We start from the raw sequence: 18,085 nt of genomic DNA, 5'->3' as shown, positions 1-18,085 counted from the left end.
AAGTCAAATTGCCGGCCGATGTGGCCGAGCGGTTCTAGGCGCTTCAGTCTGGAACCGCGCGACCGCTACGGTAGCAGGTTCGAATCCTGCGTCGGGCATGGATGTGTGAGATGTCCTTAGGTTAGTTAGGTTTAAGTAGTTCTAAGTTCTAGGGGACTAATGACCTCAGATGTTAAGTCCCATAGTGCTCAAAGCAATTTAGAAGTCAAATTGACAAATGCATGTTTGCTATCAAAAGTGTGGTGCGGGGCACAGTTTTTTTTTATCGTCACGAAGAAAAAAGGTGGAATGATTACACAACTGATGTGTTAGCTAGCGTGCCGACGAAATGTTACAGTTAATTTATGCTGCGTGCACATTCAGTCCACAGGAATGAGAACTTGGGGTAACTGATGTATTTTCAAAATGTGGAGAGCTATTCTTTCACTGAAAATCTTCCACAACAGAACATAATAAATTTTGTCCTAGCTGTCAGTGCTACAAAAGTACAGTCACAATCTGAAATCCCACCCATGGTCTCTACCTGATCCAGTGATCAGTATGGTTTTTCACGCAGAGTTATGTTCCTAAAGAAAAAATTCACTTACAAATCAGAACAGAGAAGAAGTTATCTGATGAATGGAGACGACGTTCAGCAACAAACAGGTTAGAAGCGAAATGCTTGTATTTTAAATGGAAAATCAGCGCGAGATGTATTACACTGCATTTCCTCCTATCGTCTGTCGGCAATCATGGTTGAAGTGATCGCTATAGCAAGTAGAAGTCTACTAATACAAGTACTGCTGGCCCCTGTTTTGATCAGAACCGAGGTAGAATCTTCCTACACGTCGCTCAGAGGCCTGAAGATGGTGTAGTAAAATGCTGAAACTGGTAGCCAAATAAAATAAGTTTGGAAACTAGAAGACTGAAAGGTGTTTAATTTGACATCCTGTATCAAACAGCCGAGTCTCGCAACCATCTCTAAAAAGATGAACATACAGAGACGTATTTCTTTATTTATGGCCGAAAAACCAAACACCAATTTTTGTAGTTCTAACTTCCAAATTGCTTTAGTTGTGACATTTAAAAAAAATAAGCTTTCATCCCTATTCCACTCAGTTAAGGGTGAAATTTCGAAAAATCCCTTTTTAAACGAAACCTACAGTATAAGATCAACATCAACATCCTTTGCAAATTTCAGTTTTCTAGCCTTAGCGGTGTGGGCTGGGCGATGATGTCAGTGAATGTGCCCGAATATGTTTCCTTTTATATAAGAGATTACTCACAGGATACGAACTATTGACAAATTCAGTGTTTTATATCTCTTACGTCATACTAGAGTGACACTGGAATACTGAATCAGGTGCTAATGGTATGTATCGGGGGCGGAGACTGCAAAATCAATGCTCAGTCTGATAAAAGAACTGTACAGAGCAGAATAGATAACAGTACAGTGATGGCACCGAAATTCCAACCACGTCCGTGCAGCAAGCAACAGAGCAGGAATGGTGTGGGTCGTGTCTCACACGGCTTATGCGCATTTTGGCTTGCGATAGAAGCACAAACTCCAGTTCTTAATATCAGACAAATATACCATGTAGAGGATACGCGGAACCTTTCAGCAATTTTTGCGTCTAGCCATTGAGACAGCGTTTGCCACATTATTAACACGAATAATAGAACGACATACCAGGAACCTTCCGTTTGACCATAACAAGCATTGAGACTAACATTAAAGCAGTCAAATTTTACCTGCAACAACGAAAAAATCTGACCTGAATATTCTCATTTATACGCTGAAATAAGACGTTTATACAGGGTGGAGCTGAGGAAACGCATGTTTTTCACTATTGAATGACTGGGAGACGGTTTGATAAAAACAAGCATTAAGTGATAGATTTTTTTAATGCAGTTTTGAAATAGACATACTTGAATTAGGTTCGAAAAATAATGTCTTGGAGATGACGTCCCTTTGGGGACTGATGACCTCAGATGTTAAGTCCCATAGTGCTCAGAGCCATTTGAACCATTTGATGACGTCCTTCGTGCTGGATACAAATTTGGATCCTCTCCCGAAAGTTACGCATGGCACTCTCCAACATTTAATTCAGCATGGCTTCAATTTCCTGACGAATGGAATTCTTCAGGTCATCGATTGTGCGAGGCTTGTTCATGTAGACTTTTGATTTTAAATATCCCCATAAAAAGAAGTCGCATATCGACAAATCGGATGAGCGAGGGGGCCAGTAAACATTACCATATCCTGAAATAACGTGTCGTGGGAACATTTGTCGAACCACTTCCATGATGCTCTCGTCGTGTGAGCTGTGGCACCGTCTTGCTGGAACCATATTTCTCTCGTGTTCACGTGACGCGTTACAAATTCTGGACGAAGAAAGTTGTTTAACATTTTAACATAGCTCACTGATGTCACAGTAACTGCAGTTCCTTCCTCTTCAAAAAATAGGGTCCAACAATCCCCATACTTGAAATGCGTCACCACACTGTTACTTTTTCTTAGACGACGAGCAGTTAAAACCGTTAATTTTTATATTGCTTTACGTGTTTATCTATAACTTACGTGTTTATCTATAACTTACTTGCCACATTTAAAGTTTCGTGAAAGATTTGTAAGTGTCTAACTGAAAGCAATCATTTTCCACCCAAAATAATTGACACTTGTTTTGCCTTTCCGTCTGATAGGAAACGTTGTCGCCGTGCTCAATAGCTTAATTATCCGTAAATTTTTTTTTTTTGCTTTTTTACGCGAAAGAAACGTGAAGCCCTTGTCACTTTAGACACACACTTTTTGTGCAAGGTATGTCACCGTTTTGTAGCTGTGTTTCCTTCGAAGTACTAACCATTACTGCGTTTTTCTCGTGGTTAATCTCACATTTGAGCAGCGCTGCCTTCCTCGGTTCTGTCGTTCAACCCGAGACGCTAGGTACCCCAACAAATCACAAAATTTTTTGCACGCTTCCCCAGACATCGTTCCAGAAATCTCCGCTTGCTGTGTTATTCATTCCGAACTTCATTCTCTGCTGCACCTCTTCGAATGTTTACTCGGAGCTATCAGAATGGCGAAACTCCGTCGCGAGTTCCCTTGAAGTCATAGATTCGTAGTGTTCGTTTTATCCGCATTGAAACAAACTCCGTATTCTTACAGCTGGCTAAATGTTTGGTTCTGGGTTACGCAACAGTATTCATCATCTAATGTCGCGTCCCGGCACAGCCTCACTATACCAGAATTAAGTAAGTGCGAACTGCGTAGTGCAATCGGGACGTTAACGACAATGAGTTAGTTGTAAATTGCTGTCAACCTTTATACCACAGATGAGAGGGAGAGAATCTCCTTGGTTTCATGCAAATAAGTTTCCTAAAAATAGGTTACAGAGTTGCAATAGGCAGAAAAGATTGATTAATTTCTATGAATTCTGTTCTCATATATACTTATGTGAGGTGTTGGACCATAAACCCCTTAATAAGATTCAGTTTATTTATTCGGACTTGCTACTTCAAAGCTAATTGCCAGTACATATAAGAAACAAGTACAAAGCAATCACTTGTTCTTGGTTAACACTGAAATCTCTCTAAGTAATTGAGACAAAGACTGACAGCCTCTGTTCAACACTATTCCAATGAAACTGTAAAAATCCTACTTGACCTGCAGTTCCTGAGTGTCCACCGGAGTCTATCACCGTCTTCTCCTAGTTGAAGTCCTTATCAGCTGTATCGGCTGCTATGGGCCTACTTGGACCCGCTGGCGTCTCGCTGCGGAATCTCCAAACTGCCGACACTGGCCCTGAATCTGCATCTGAATCTCTGCCTCTAGCTATTCCACTGCCTGGCCTTTTATTTTGTTTCTCATGTACTTGGGTGCACACGAGGTATTTTGTTTCACACGACCCTTTCATTTCTAAGTGATCGGATTGCACAAGAATGCCTATGGTTCCACATGACACTCTCGTTTCTAATTGGTCGGCTTGCGCAAGAATGCCTTCGGTTCCACACGACACTTTCGTTTCTAGCTGCAAACAACTTAATTTGGTTTCACATGAGTCTTTTCCGCACGTGACTGACACACTCTCTTGCTGTATTAACTCCCTGGTGTTTGTACATGTTTGATTCATGCTGCTTCCTCTGGCAGGAAGTCAAACACTAAGTTATTTGATCAACAAGCCATACTTGGCAGCCTCCGCCACTTATCTTGTCCCTACGTTCTGGTGGACTATTTCTTAATGTCGGCTGGCTGTTTGCCTATGGAGCCAGAACTATTATTATGGTCACAAAAGCAAGAATAAAAATTAAAATTTTCTACGGTCACAACACTACACACACCGTGGTTTATTAATTTACTATGTAAAGCTGAAATGCTGTATCTGTACGATTTGTGTGCCGTGCAGTAGTCCGATTTAAGCTCATAGAGACGAAGTGCATGTTTTCTTAAAAATATCCACTTTCAGCTTACAGCAGATTATATCACGTAACTGGTTCCTTGCTCACTATTAGGAATATATACTCATTATTTTGTAGTGCACTAAAATTATCTAACAGTATTTGGGAATTTCTATAACAAATATGGTGTTCTACGTGTAGCAGAAACCAGGCAAGTCTCGGCATGCCAGAAAAGTTGATTTTCCGTCTCCGTTTTGGTTGTCTTTCAGCCGATGTAATGCTGACGTTGCATTAAGGTTTCTCATAGTTAATTATTCATATAAAATGTTCCGTATCCTTTCTTGTGGTGTATCTAATACTTAAGCCTTCAGCTGTTGTGAGGGTAATATACTGGTCGCGGACTTCTAGATATGTAAGGATTATCACTTTCCAGCGACTGATCGCCAGATGTGTACTCAAGATTACATAATATGTCATTCCTTTTTCTTGCGTTGCATTTGTCAAGCTGAGGGCGAACGGCAAATCCTTGCATGAAATGTCGATCCTCTGCAACCTGAAGAAGTAATGATTGCGTGTGGAAGTTAAAGTTTTCATCGCTGGTTACTCTCGAATAGCGTGATAATGATTAACGAGAATTTTCATACCGCTGCATTGGACAGGTTCCGTTGGCAGTGTATTAGATTTTAGAACTTTGCCGACTAAAATTGTTCATCAAATTCATAAACTGGTCAAACTGTTGAGCTTCAAGTGTGTCTCTTACCACAGATCCAGATGTTAAATTGTTGTTAAGCGCTGGTAACCTTCAAGTTTGGCGTCCTAAACACAAACCAATCAACCAAACAACCATCGATATTAGATTTCACAACTTTCCTAAAAGGGTCGTTTTCCATTTATATTTGCGCAGAACTATCATTAAGGCTAAAATGCAGTGTAATTTAATATCGATTTTAGTATTGCTTCTCGATTCTTCTAAGACGCAGCTATTACCTGAGGTGCCTCATAATTCTGTGGTGAAGTGCTGTACTTATACTCTATTGTGTCTATCCTAAGACTCGTCAGGCACATTTTATCTGGTGTTTCTGCAGCAATTTGCAATTTCGTTTTTGCAGTGTATAGCTAGAGTCGGTCCAAACAAATACCGCCCTTCAGGTGTTCTTGACAACTTACGAAACTATATTCTCCGTGTGTGTGGTCGGCTGGATTATCTGATTTTCGAAAATTGTAATGTAGGCTATTTCACAGCTTTTCAGGCTTACTTGATTACTAATTAGACGTCAAAGAACAACAGTTTTGAAGCATTTGTGTACGCTCACGGATAAGTAGAAAGACTGGTAATATTCGCGATAGACAATTGCAAGCTCTTGATAGCCCATGTTTCGCTTCGTATACATGGGCGGCCGAAAAAATTTTCCCAAAATGGGGAAAGATTCAAAACTTGCCAGATTTGATATAGCTGATTCGGTGACTATGGAAACGTGTAGGCCTCAAGAACTACATCTGATACGATGTACACCAAAGCTTATTGTACCCCAAAAGACAGGTACTTATCTGCTTAGTATTTTAAGGAAGGTTACTGTGGCAGCCAAACGACAAGCCCTTTTCAGTAGTCCATGCAAAGTACATTTTTATGTTATCAGCATGAACATGGGGGCCACAGTGTTGACTGATTTATTCGCGCTTCCCTAATATTAAGTTGAAACTGAAAATTAAAAATCTGGAATAGGAGAAAAAAGTGCAATGACTGTAGAAAATGCTCCTGGATATCAGCAAAAAATACCATATTAATACCCCTCGAAATTAAGAAACAGGGAATAATCATTTAAAAAGGCGTGTCTACTACACGTATGTAAAACTTCACAACTGTTCACATTAATGGATTTATTGTATTACTTACAAGATTTCTTTTTTTAGCGTAATTGAAGTGGAACGAAATTTGTTTCAAAGCTACATTTTTTTTGGAGTTGGTTAGGTAAAGTGTAGCGCAGGGCCGGTATACGACTAGATGAATGTGGGAAATCTCCCGAAACAATCCTTAAATTGGCCGATAGAAGCAACTTGTAGCAGCATCAGACTGCAACAAAATAATTCCTGTATCTCCAGATTGTCATATTATAAGTATGACGACTGGAATGCAGATTTCGTATCTCTGTGACTGCATTTGCTTCCATAGTCATTAAGAAAGTACCATTGCTGGAGACCACATCTTTTCATCCACGAAATTTCATACCTTTTTCTCTTTAAATTCTTCATTTGCGTGGCCGTAGTGTCCGTAGTTGCTTTATAATTCTTCAGAGTATTTTTGTTCTGTCGTTGCAACTACAAAAAGTCGTGATTTTCTTTTCACCAGACGCGTTTCGCTTTATTGGGGTCAAGCATCATCAATGGCCTGTAATTAAGTTATTTACATTTTGATTTGCTTTTAGATCGGAAAACATTTCATTAAGAATAGGTTGATTTGTACGTATGGTGATTTTTCGTCTGATTTCTCGCCTACATCTGGAAATGCCCTCTGCTAGCACATCATTGTTTTTCTGTCTTAGACGCTGATAATTTTGGACTAATTTTTAGATGTTCCGCAGCACTATGCATTTCTTTTCACTTTCTTCGGATTTGAGATTAAGCATAGAGGTACACATCTATAACATAGCACTGCAGTGTTCTTCCGAGTGTAAAACTGAATGCAGCGTCAGTAAGCCATCAAAGGTTTTCTTTTTGAGCGGAAAAATGACAAAACTATTGTTGTGATTACGTTGTGTGCCGATTGGAGGGGGGGCCCTGATGGTAACCGGAGGCGGAAGACTGGCCCGTATAGGCCTGCTGCAGCCTAGCAGCCATGTTGATGTGCTGGGAAACGGCAGTTCAATCGGTGCATAAGGTTTCTATAGACTGTGTGCCTTGGTATGCGATTGTCCCAGTTTCGTCGAAGAGTTGGGTCAAACAAATTATTGTATACGATTCAGACTCTCCTGTTCTTCGGTCCTATAAAGCAGTGATTGCAATGTATCGAATGTAACCAAAGATACAAGCGATTATTTTCACGGAAAGTACTTTGCGAACAGCTCTCTTACTTTGGTTTCAGTTCGTCTTGGAACACCTGCATAATTTCGGATTTTGCATTTCCTCCGTCACGTTTTTTGAGTATTGCCTTACACCAATTGATAAGAGCTTGCTAATGAGCTTTGGTCAAATTGTGCAGAGTCAGTAGGGAATATAACTTCTTCATAGCTAACAAAGTGTTCATGCAAAATCTAACGTACTGCGACAAGAATTAATTTCCCTTGGGCACGATACGGATGTATCTTGGAACAACATGGGTGATTTGATTCACAAAATTCGTCGCTAACGGGTGTAAAAGACCCTGACGAAATTCTGACAACCAATTCTAACGAACCTTTTCTATAGGTAATTGACTACCAAAGTTAGACGAAGCGATCGAGGAGTTGTAGTAGAGTCGGGCCATTATGAAAAAAGAAAAAAAATCCTCTCACTAAAACGTTTGTGCAAAATTTCCATTTTTGCGTAACACTCCTTCCTTAAATGCTTACTGTAAACAAACTACTCTACTTGTTTCTGAACTGCCGTTGAAGACAAATTTTAAAACAGTACTAAATAAATCACATTTGAATAGCATGGTCGTTTGTTAAAGCTTAAAAGGTGACCTTCATAATGATTATAAAGCGTATCGAATAGACTTTGTTTCCTACCGTATTGTTCGATTTCTGTCTTAACCTTTTGTAGTCAAAGGCTTCAGGTTTCCTTAAAACTACAACTTTCTATTTTTGTACCTTCCGAGTTCGTTGCCAATCTTTCCGTCCGCCTGATTTTCGTGGGAGAAGAACTGGACTAGGTATGACGCAAGTTTACATCAGGGGAAACGTGAGCTATAAATCTCATATGATTTTATTTTACGGCTAGGGCTCTACACAACTCTAGCACCGCAAAGGCCCACTGAATCGAATGTCTTCAACTGTTAACTCCCAATGTCGCACAGTCTCAGGTGCAGCGAAATAGTCCCAGTTTTCGATGTATTTTTATTTTATATTAGTTTTTGTCAGTAACACTTACGTCTTCCCTTTTTGGTCAATTACAGCTTATCTCCGTCTGCTGCAGAGATGCAATGTAGTCGTCAAGCAATAACGTTTATTTTTTCTCAAGCTCGAACTCCAATCAACCCAAAACACAAGTCAATACGAAGAATATTAATAAAAATCAAAGAGAAAACAGATCGTCTGTGCGTCGCCGCAGAATAATGCTGCGTTTCTTGTGCATTCAGAGGTGATCTTCTGGCGACTCCCACACCTTCAATTATCGTACCTTTTCAGCTCATGCACGAGTGTCAGTATTCGAAGAACCCACCATTGGGTAATGACAAAGACTAACTGTAGCATTTGTAAGTTATTTTTTGCTCCTGTTTGCAATTTTCGTGTACTACCATCACGAGGCCAAAAATAGCTGTAGCGCGTTTCAGTCACGCACCGGCGATGTTTGCGATCGCCGCTCCCTTCCTCGCTGCCACAACGTGAGCGAACCCGTGAGCGCAAGCGAGAGGCGTAACCTGCAACGTGACGTTGCCTGCCCCCACCACCGCCACATAAAACATGACTACCAGGGGGCCAGTGCTACAGTTGCAACCAGACTCTGATGAGAACTTGTGGTGTCAGTCGCGGAAATCTTGGATAATGGTTACGCACAATGCCACGATGCTGGAGCAGCATTTACTTGTAGCTGGAGAATCTCCTCTGAATACGACTCAGCGAAATAGACGGCGTTTTCTCAATAAAGAGGTAAAAGCTCATGTGGAGTGCACCTAAGGTGTTGTTTCGATTTGCACTGTACTGCCTTCTGCTCACGTGCACGTGCACGTGACGGAAGCCTTCGGCGGAATGCCTGGTGATGAGTGCGTGTTCCCATTACTTCGTAGCAACAGCGCAAGAGTTTCGCTCTATCGTCGTCGAATATGGTGATTTACCTGTCTGAATTTTCGTAAAAACTTGTAACGGAAGCGAAAGAATAGAGTAAAGCGAAACATTACACCGTCACAGAACAAAAATATTCAGAGCATGTGCGAGTAAGATAGTTACCAGGGTGGCAGTGTGATGAAATGTTAATATGAGTGACGATATTATTGTACGGGGAAAGGTCTGAGGACCAAAAAGTGCCGGTTTTACAACAGTGTCATGTGTATACGGAATATTTATGTTTTGATAAGCCGTGTTCATTATTCTGTATTACTGGACAATAGTGATCATTAGAGCGCACATGAGATGAAGGAGATGGGTGCAACACGTTGTGAGGAATGGATTTGAGCTACGAATTCCGTGTAAAAAGACTTTTCATTGTAATATAATTATATTGCAGAAGTATAGCTTATTATTCTACGGTTGTAAGGATCCAGTGGAATATTGTACAGTACTTCAGGAACGCATGGGAACAATTCCCTTACTGAAGCAAGAAGTCTAGTTTGTGTATGGGTGGTGATACTATATTATGTACCAATTTCGTCACAGTTTTTCGCGGCATTATTACTGTGGCAGTAATAAATTCTATTTTTTTTTTTGAGTTGTGTTTCCTTACATTCATTTGCATAGTCTTTGGCGCATAAAATTTTAATTAAATAACGTAATTTACACAACTCATACCCAGCAAAAAAAAAATAAAAAAAAATATTGTTATGTTCTGTTGCAGGATCCAATGTCACATCGCATAATAGAGAAGCGGCGGCGGGATCGTATGAACAATTGCCTGGCTGACTTATCACGATTAATACCAGCGGATTACCTGAAGAAGGGCCGTGGTCGCATTGAAAAGACAGAGATAATTGAGATGGCTATCAAACATATGAAGCATCTTCAGTCTCTGGCGTGTCCTCAGCTAGGTAAGAAAAAAAATCTTGTGTTACCATGGTACTTGAGCATTCAAGAATGATGTGGCTGGCCAATGACATAATTCTCCCTAATAAACCTCTGGAGTGATTGGGAACACTGAAGAAATAATTATTTTGCTTAAGCCACCACACCTGCCCCTCTCCCCATACTTCTTATGGAGAATTAAAACGATTACTGTTACTTTTTAGTTGTTATTGTTTAGAACTTTTGTGAGACAATGGCAGATTAAGGTTCATTAACCCATGAGGAGCATTCAGAGTGCTCACTTGCCATAGAAAGCCTTGAAGTTGGAACTTAGTCCTTATTTGGTACACAATTTTAAATATGTAACAATCTGCTGCTCATTGGGAGTCTATTTTATAAATTTGCAAAATTATTTTGTGATCTACAAATAACTGGCTTCATTTATGGAATAGATGAATGTTTCCAAATGGCTTATGGTGATTCTTTGCTGCTTATGTTGAAATTTTCTTTCCTCTATCTTGTGATTCATGTGCTTAATAAAACCTTCCTCTGTGTTACTTATCATTGTAGCTTCTAATATCATGCTTTAGTGGTGGTGGTGGTTGTGTTGATGATGATACAGGTTTCAGGCCACTCGAAGACATGATTATTAGTTAAATAGACATCCTATTCCAGAAATTCTTTTGGTTCATAATACACATTTTTCTCCTATCCCACAAATTTCAGTAAATTAACAGTAGACAGCAGTAGGGAGATATGAATATAAATATAAGTATCACTGAAGAAATTAGGAATGTAAGTTTCTTGTTTTATGTTTAACGAGAGCTTGTTGAATGCCTTTGTACAGGAACACATAACACTACTCTGAATTCTAGACAAAGATACAAAGACTTCATGAAAAATATATCATTTATTGTTTTGTGATAATGGAAATCATAGTTTAGCTGGAATTGATAATAATTGTCAGCAACAAAAACAAGAAGTTAATGGACTGGGGAATCAGTGTAAGATTCTAAGGCCCTTACAGTTATATAGGCTCTATACATTGCACTTACTTCCTGCATATTAAGACAGGGGTTTAATTTTCTCGTACAAGCCATACTGATCAATGGACTGAACTAGAAACAACAGCAGCAGTATGGATTATAAATAGAAAATCAATCCTTTGTCTTATAATACTTAAAGGAGGGCTTTTCAGGAAGTAAGTGCAATGTGTATAGCCTACATAAGTGTAAAACTGTATAATCACATTTTTTTTTATATTTTAGGACACAAATGTAAAACTTGCAAAGAAGTCAATGCTACCATCTAAAGATGGGTTATGCCCAAAACTTGTAATAGTACAATAAAATCATTTCAAAGAAACTTGTGGCTAGTTGTAGTATTTCCTAGTGCATAATAATCTGCAGTTTCTACTTTTTAGTGACGTGATGTATTTAGAAATCTCTTTAGGGATTGTATTTTTGAAACTGTCTGCTGAAGCAAATATAATGTATCTGTAATTCATTATTTATTTGGTGTGATTTTTACTGCCACTATTAGCATATAATCATCAAATCTGGAAGCTAATGATTTCAGTGTGTCATAATTTTTGCCATTTATTTTTTGAGAGCACAATTTCTCTCTAGATGAATGGCATTTTATGTATATGCATATTAGGCGAGTCCTGTGAAACTAGCACAAGAATTTAATACTCTTCTAGAAACACCATACTGTAAAGCATGCTGCCCAATCTATTGCACGATGAAAATGTCCAAAAAATCAATTACAAGTTAAACTAAAATTTCTGAATAAAATCCCAGAAAAACTATGAGGCCATGATAGTATATTATACAGCCACTGAAAATGAGCATACAGCCCAATACTAGTCTGGCCAAAATAAAAATAATCCACAAACAAGCAGCGTTGTCTAAGCATATACGTAAAATGTCTTTCTTTAATTTCATACAAGGTGCGAGACACAATGAATGTCACAATTTTAGCCTTGTTTGTGTTAACGAGAAAACAAGCTTTTAAGTGTTGTATGAATAAGGTTAAGAAAGAGTTAAGTTTTCCATCTACACTCTCTGCTTCACAAATATTTTCTCATAATTCTTCACATAATTTTTCACTATATTCTACGATAAAGTCACTGTTCATGATTCTGAGCACATGATTAACTTCTCATGGTCAGGGTTCATACTCATGTAAAGCAAAAGACAAATATGATGTTATTTAAAAAGTAAGCAGCATACATTATTGTTAATATTTGACCATCATGGTTAGATAAGACTGATTATTGCTTTTGCATCTAAATTGCTAAAGACAATTGGATCTAAAAACAAACTGTCAGTGACTGTTGCACTATGTCCTATTCTCAGAGGAATCTTCACTGTGGATAGTAACCTAGATGTGTAAATCAGCATTTCTATCTTATTGATCAGTGTTACCTTATGTACAGTATTTAACATAAATTTCACATAGATATTACCCTCAATGGTAGTCTACAACAGTAAAGTACAGAATTATTAACAGTAGTATGTATGAAAGGTATTCTCAAAACACTTGGAAAATTCAATCATGTTAATAGTCTTGTGATCATACATGTACATATGCATTAAGTTACAATTGCCAAGCTATTTAAAAATAATTATCATTACAAACCTTTCATAACATCATGAATAATGCCAAGTAGCATATCAAGTTGTCAGCAATATACTAATCAAAATAAAATAAAGTGCAGGAATGCCTGAAGAAAGTTGCAAATCAGGTGATCAGACTTGCAGTATTTATTTTTGGATGTGGTAGTGCCATGGGAATAGGTGAAATAACAATGGTCCAAGAGACACTGCTGTGTTTCAGTGATGATTTATAGTCTGAATGTAACCACTGAGGCACCAAGTCCTACAATAAGGACTATAACAAACACAATGTTAACAAGAGTTACAATCACAATAAATCTCTTGTCATTTCTTATTAACTTTGCTTGCAGTGCAAGATGCTCACTTTGGATTGTCTCATAGGAAAATAAATGGAAAGGGAAACTTCATAAAAGTAAAAAAGTTTAGTTTTTCTGATTCTGTTGTCTTATATCAGATTTACCATTGCAGAGAACTGTGACCTAGTGCCGGAACATACTCAGCCAGGTCCAATTGTACTGGAACATTATAGGCTTGGTTATCAGGAATGTCTGTCTGAAACTATGCATTTCATGGTTGAAGTAGAAGGATACTTTGCTGGGGATCCTTTGTGTGTCCAACTTATTAACCACTTACAGAAGCACTGTGACAAAATACTCAAAGGTAAGGCCAACTCAGTCCTTTTAGTATTATAAGCCCACTAGTTACATTGTTAATAACTACAAACCACGTTCTGAATCATTTTGAAGCAACATATCAAAAACTCATTTGAAACGTTTCATTGTATATACTGAGCTGCCATTGACAATGTACCAGATCACCTATTTACTTTTATTTTCCACACTCTCCAGGAGACAGGATCAACTTCCCACGAACAAATGTTGCAGAGACAACAAGCACTTCTTCTGGCAGTTCTGGTGGTTATGGGCACCATTCGCGACCCATCGGTGCAAGCTCCGGCCTCGGATCGAGCTCTTCACCAGGTTCAGGATCTGGTTGCAGCTCTGATTCAGGCAACAAGGATACTCCATCAGAAATGCTTACACAGAGGCAGACAGTTGCTCCAGTTCCCGGGATCACTGTGGAAGACAGAGAAGCAGTCCGATGCAGTCAGTTACGGGACATGCTGCAGCAACATCCATCTGCCACTGTCTCCTCTTCAGCAAGTATGCCATCAGTTGATCAGAGTTCAGCTCCTCCACTTTATAAGTTCAAGAACAATATCAAGCAACGCTTCACAGCAGAACACGATGCTTCATCAGTGATACCTTTGTCAGAAGTGTGTAATGGCAGCAGTGCCAAGAGAGCACGGTACATGTCAGAGATGAGTGAAGAAACAGGTGGAAGTGCAAGTAACATCCTAGGACTGCCTATTTTGACTGCAGATGCGAAACGTCGTGATAGTGAAACGTGTTCAGTTCCGTCTTCTCCTCCGTCACCGAAGTACAACCCTCCAATGTCTCCAGTGACAGACTTGACATCTCGTGTTACACCTCCTTTGCCACCTCAGCCTTCACAACCTCGTCACAAGTCTCACATTCCACATAGTCGAGGAATTCCTATATTTGCCCTACATTCGAAAGGTTCTTTCTATATACCTCTGACTTTGGAAGCAGAGGTTTTGGCACCATATCTAGCTGCAATAGGTGTTGACACCGATATGGAGAACAGTCATGACATATCTTTGAAGTCTATTGTGCTTCATCCTGTAACTATATCAGTCAATTTCCAGCAGGCACAGAACAATATAAAAATGCATCACATGAACTCTTGTTCCTCTTCCATACCTTGGAAGATTGATTCTAATGGATTTTCCAGTACTGTGTCCAAGTGGCCTGTTTGTGTTCAAGACAGAGGTTAGACTATTAAAAACGATGCAGTGAAAAGTTTCAGAATGGATGCTCTCATAATTTATTAAGCCAGAACAATGTGGCGACTGAATTCTGTGTTGTGTGTGAAGTGTTTTTTACAATATTTGACAGAGCATGTTGGTATAAGCCTCACTGCAGTTGGAGGGACTAATTTGGTAGGAAATATAAAGTATAAACTTGTATTAATTCTTACGGTGTCAAGCACCTCAAGATTTCTACAGACTGATATTTCTAGTTGAACTAAAGTGAGTATACCAGTGATATGCCTTAATACAAAGTATTTCTGTGTACTTTATGAAATGAATTTGCACTATGTGTCAGGTATTAGTAAGGAGTGAGTAATAGAATAAAATTTTTGTGTACTGATGAATGGTATGGAGTTGTCACATTACAAGTTTTTGTCAGGATCCAGTCACTACCTGATTTACATGAAGGTTGAAGTCGATAATTCAATTAACTCTCCACACAGTAATTTAAATGGTTTGTTTCACACCTACAAATGTTTTGTACAAAGGAAGTTGTTATGTTACATCAGGCAAACTGTTGTAGTGTAATATTTATACTGTTCAGTTTGGACATTTTACAGTTTTTCAGATAAAATCTTTCATTTATTAGTGGTAGAAACTTTACATAAACTATTTTCAATTGTGCAAGAAGGTAACTCTTTCTTCTGTTTGACATAGAATGTGGCTGACACAATGACAGTTTCAAAACTCCATAATATAAATTTATGTTTAACTATATTTGACCAGCTTAGTGCCTGCTGCTTCACTCTTGTAAACTGTATTGACTGCATAGATTTTTCTTATAACATGTATAACCAAATTTTTATGTTGATACACATGTTGTTCATGTGTAAATGTGTACACTATAAAAGAGTAAGTGACCCATTAATGGCTGCCAGTCTTTGGACAATTAACATATTCCAGTGAGTTCAATTCAGTTTCATAGAACAAGTTTAAAAGAAGGAAGAGACAAATTGGATGAGTGGTTCTATGGTCTTCAGCCGGTACTGAAATCTCTCATCTCAAACGGATAATCCAGTACATGGAATCCCAGTTAAACATGGTATCTATTTTATCATCAGTAAAGATTAGTTTGTATAGTAATTACAAAGAAAGTAATTTTTTAGACATATACTTACTCCACTGAAAAATGTCAATTTCGTTTTCTATGCAATTCTGATAAAGCCGATTTGGTTGATGGGTGCTAAATAGCTTTATTTTATTTAGTTCGCAAATTGCAACACCTTCTAAATTTTTCACACTAATTAAGGCTATAGAAACATGGTCTTTTCCAAATGTATGTATGATGAAAAAGCGATTCTGGTACCTGGAGTCCAAGGTCTTGAATCTCACATAACTATTGCTGGCAGTCTTATATTTGTAGAATCACATTCTTTTTGGATTTAGCTCAGAAAAAAGTGGTAGTTGTAGAAAATGAAAGGCATTTCCATGAAAATTTGGTATGAACAAATTGCTATTCTATGTGTATTGGTACCTGAATTCATACTTGGGCAATAAATCATAGTTTTGTGCTTTGGATTGGTCCACACCATTGCAAAATGTTTACTGGTCATTAGTTGTGGGAGATTTACCTCATTTCTCTTGTGTGCCCAGCATCTGTTCATTTCTGCCTAGCTGGGAAGTAGGAAACCTGAAGTACGAGACAGAGCTTGATGTCTTGGTTGTTTTATCTCAGTATTTCAAAAATTTATGCTAAATAACAATAAATGTGAAGCAGCAATAGCTTTGGTTTTGTGAGCAGATTTGAAACTAACACAACAAATTAAGAGAGGAAATTCAGCCTCCACATTGCAATTTAAACTGTTTATTGGGTTGATGTGAAAAGAAATTTTATATAATATTGTTACTGATATTTAGGATTATTAAATAACATAGTCAGTGATCGACATTCCTTTCACAACGTGGATTGTATGTCAGCAGTGTATATGTTTTACATAGGGTGAGACTGATGTAACTTCTTGTGGGTAATCTTCAGACAATTTATGACAGCCTTCCAAAACACTTTATGATTTTGTCCATCTTCTGATTTCTTTTTTATATATTGGCAGCTAACAGTGTCAGTCAGTTCAATTTCTGATAATTTCTCAACAGAATTAGCACTTTATTTAACTTCTTTCTGAATATATAATGTGCATGAATAGCATACCCAGACATTCGAAGGTAACATGCATTACTCAGGGCTAACCAGACTTTCAAACAGTGTCCATTAAATTTCTGTCAACATACATTACTGTACAAAATTATAACAACATTGCACACTGCAAGGTCTGATGTGTGTTATTTATTATGCTTGCATGACTTTTTTTAAAAAAAATGTGGTGTGGACATGATACACACTGCTGTGTAATGGTAAATATAAAACTGATCATTTGAGGCTGTGATGAAATAGTGACTGTGTAACTAATTGAGATGTGATTGAATGGAAGAGAAAAATATTTTTTGTTGAAAAGACTAAAGATTCTATTGTTACTATATTTTTTAAGTTACAAAATGAATTTATTTACAATATGTTGAAAGTGACTGAGGATTGTAATTAAAAGGATTTATATGTAAGTTTTATATGTAAATAAAAGAATGTTAACTATCTGGAGTTATTTCTTGGGCAAATTGTGTATTTCATTTATAGTTTTTAATAAGGAAAAATATGCTGTATGTATGTAAATATAAACTTCATTTAGTTTATCATCTTGTTACAAACAGATCCATTAAAATTCACACTTAATATTCCACCACAAAAACAGCTAGTGCTGGAAGAATACTGTGTAGGTAGTTGCGCGTAATTACAACAGGATTGCTTCTATATCCGTAGGTACACTAACTGAAGCAAATATTAAATCAAAATTTTTTGTAATTCCAACATTGTGTTGGTATGAAGATCAGCAACTCAGTGTGCTTGTAATTTATTAATTGAAGTTTGCATCAGGATTGCATATCATACTTTTATAAGTGTCTAGTTCCAAACATTTTTGTTCATTGTCAAACTATTACTTGCATTTGTGAAGTTTGACTATACATAGATTTGTGTTTACATCAATCAATATAACAAATGTTATTTGAATGTTTCATAATTCTCTTGGTAGAATCAAAACTTGATACGCATCTTCCGCTGTTTGTACATTAAAATTTGACAGGCTCCTTCAGTTTATTGTGTGTTCATGTGATGTCTCTCTCTCTGGAGAGAGAGTAAATTAACACAAACAGCTGGAGGCACATGTCAAATTTTAATGTACAAACAATTAAAGATGCCTATCAAATTTGCATTTTATCAAGGCAATGAGTATATGGTCAAATAACATTTGTTTTATTCACATGGTGTAAAAACAAATCTGTTATGTACAGTCAAACAC

The 18,085-nt window shown here is 37.8% G+C and overlaps 1 protein-coding gene across 6 annotated transcripts in view; it reads left to right on the top strand.

The window, feature by feature from the left end:
- Positions 1-17,322, top strand: part of LOC126357025 (transcription factor cwo) — a 156,315-nt gene extending 138,993 nt beyond the window's left edge. For 2 of the 6 annotated variants that reach the window (XM_050007419.1, XM_050007417.1), the window contains 3 exons: positions 10,060-10,249; positions 13,313-13,504; positions 13,693-17,322. In XM_050007419.1, coding sequence (XP_049863376.1) covers positions 10,060-10,249; positions 13,313-13,504; positions 13,693-14,702 — 1,392 coding nt within the window. In that variant the 3' untranslated portion in view covers positions 14,703-17,322. Of the gene's footprint in view, positions 1-8,591; positions 9,159-9,218; positions 9,695-10,059; positions 10,250-13,312; positions 13,505-13,692 lie in introns of those variants that run through there. The other 4 variants (XM_050007422.1, XM_050007418.1, XM_050007421.1 and 1 more) reach the window with 4 other exon arrangements.
- Positions 17,323-18,085: the final 763 nt, after the last annotated feature.

This window comes from Schistocerca gregaria, chromosome 1 (assembly GCF_023897955.1).
Source record: "Schistocerca gregaria isolate iqSchGreg1 chromosome 1, iqSchGreg1.2, whole genome shotgun sequence".
Lineage (NCBI taxonomy): Eukaryota > Metazoa > Arthropoda > Insecta > Orthoptera > Acrididae > Schistocerca > Schistocerca gregaria.
The sequence above is the reverse complement of the archived record's forward strand: the minus strand, read 5'-3'. Positions and strand labels throughout refer to the sequence as shown.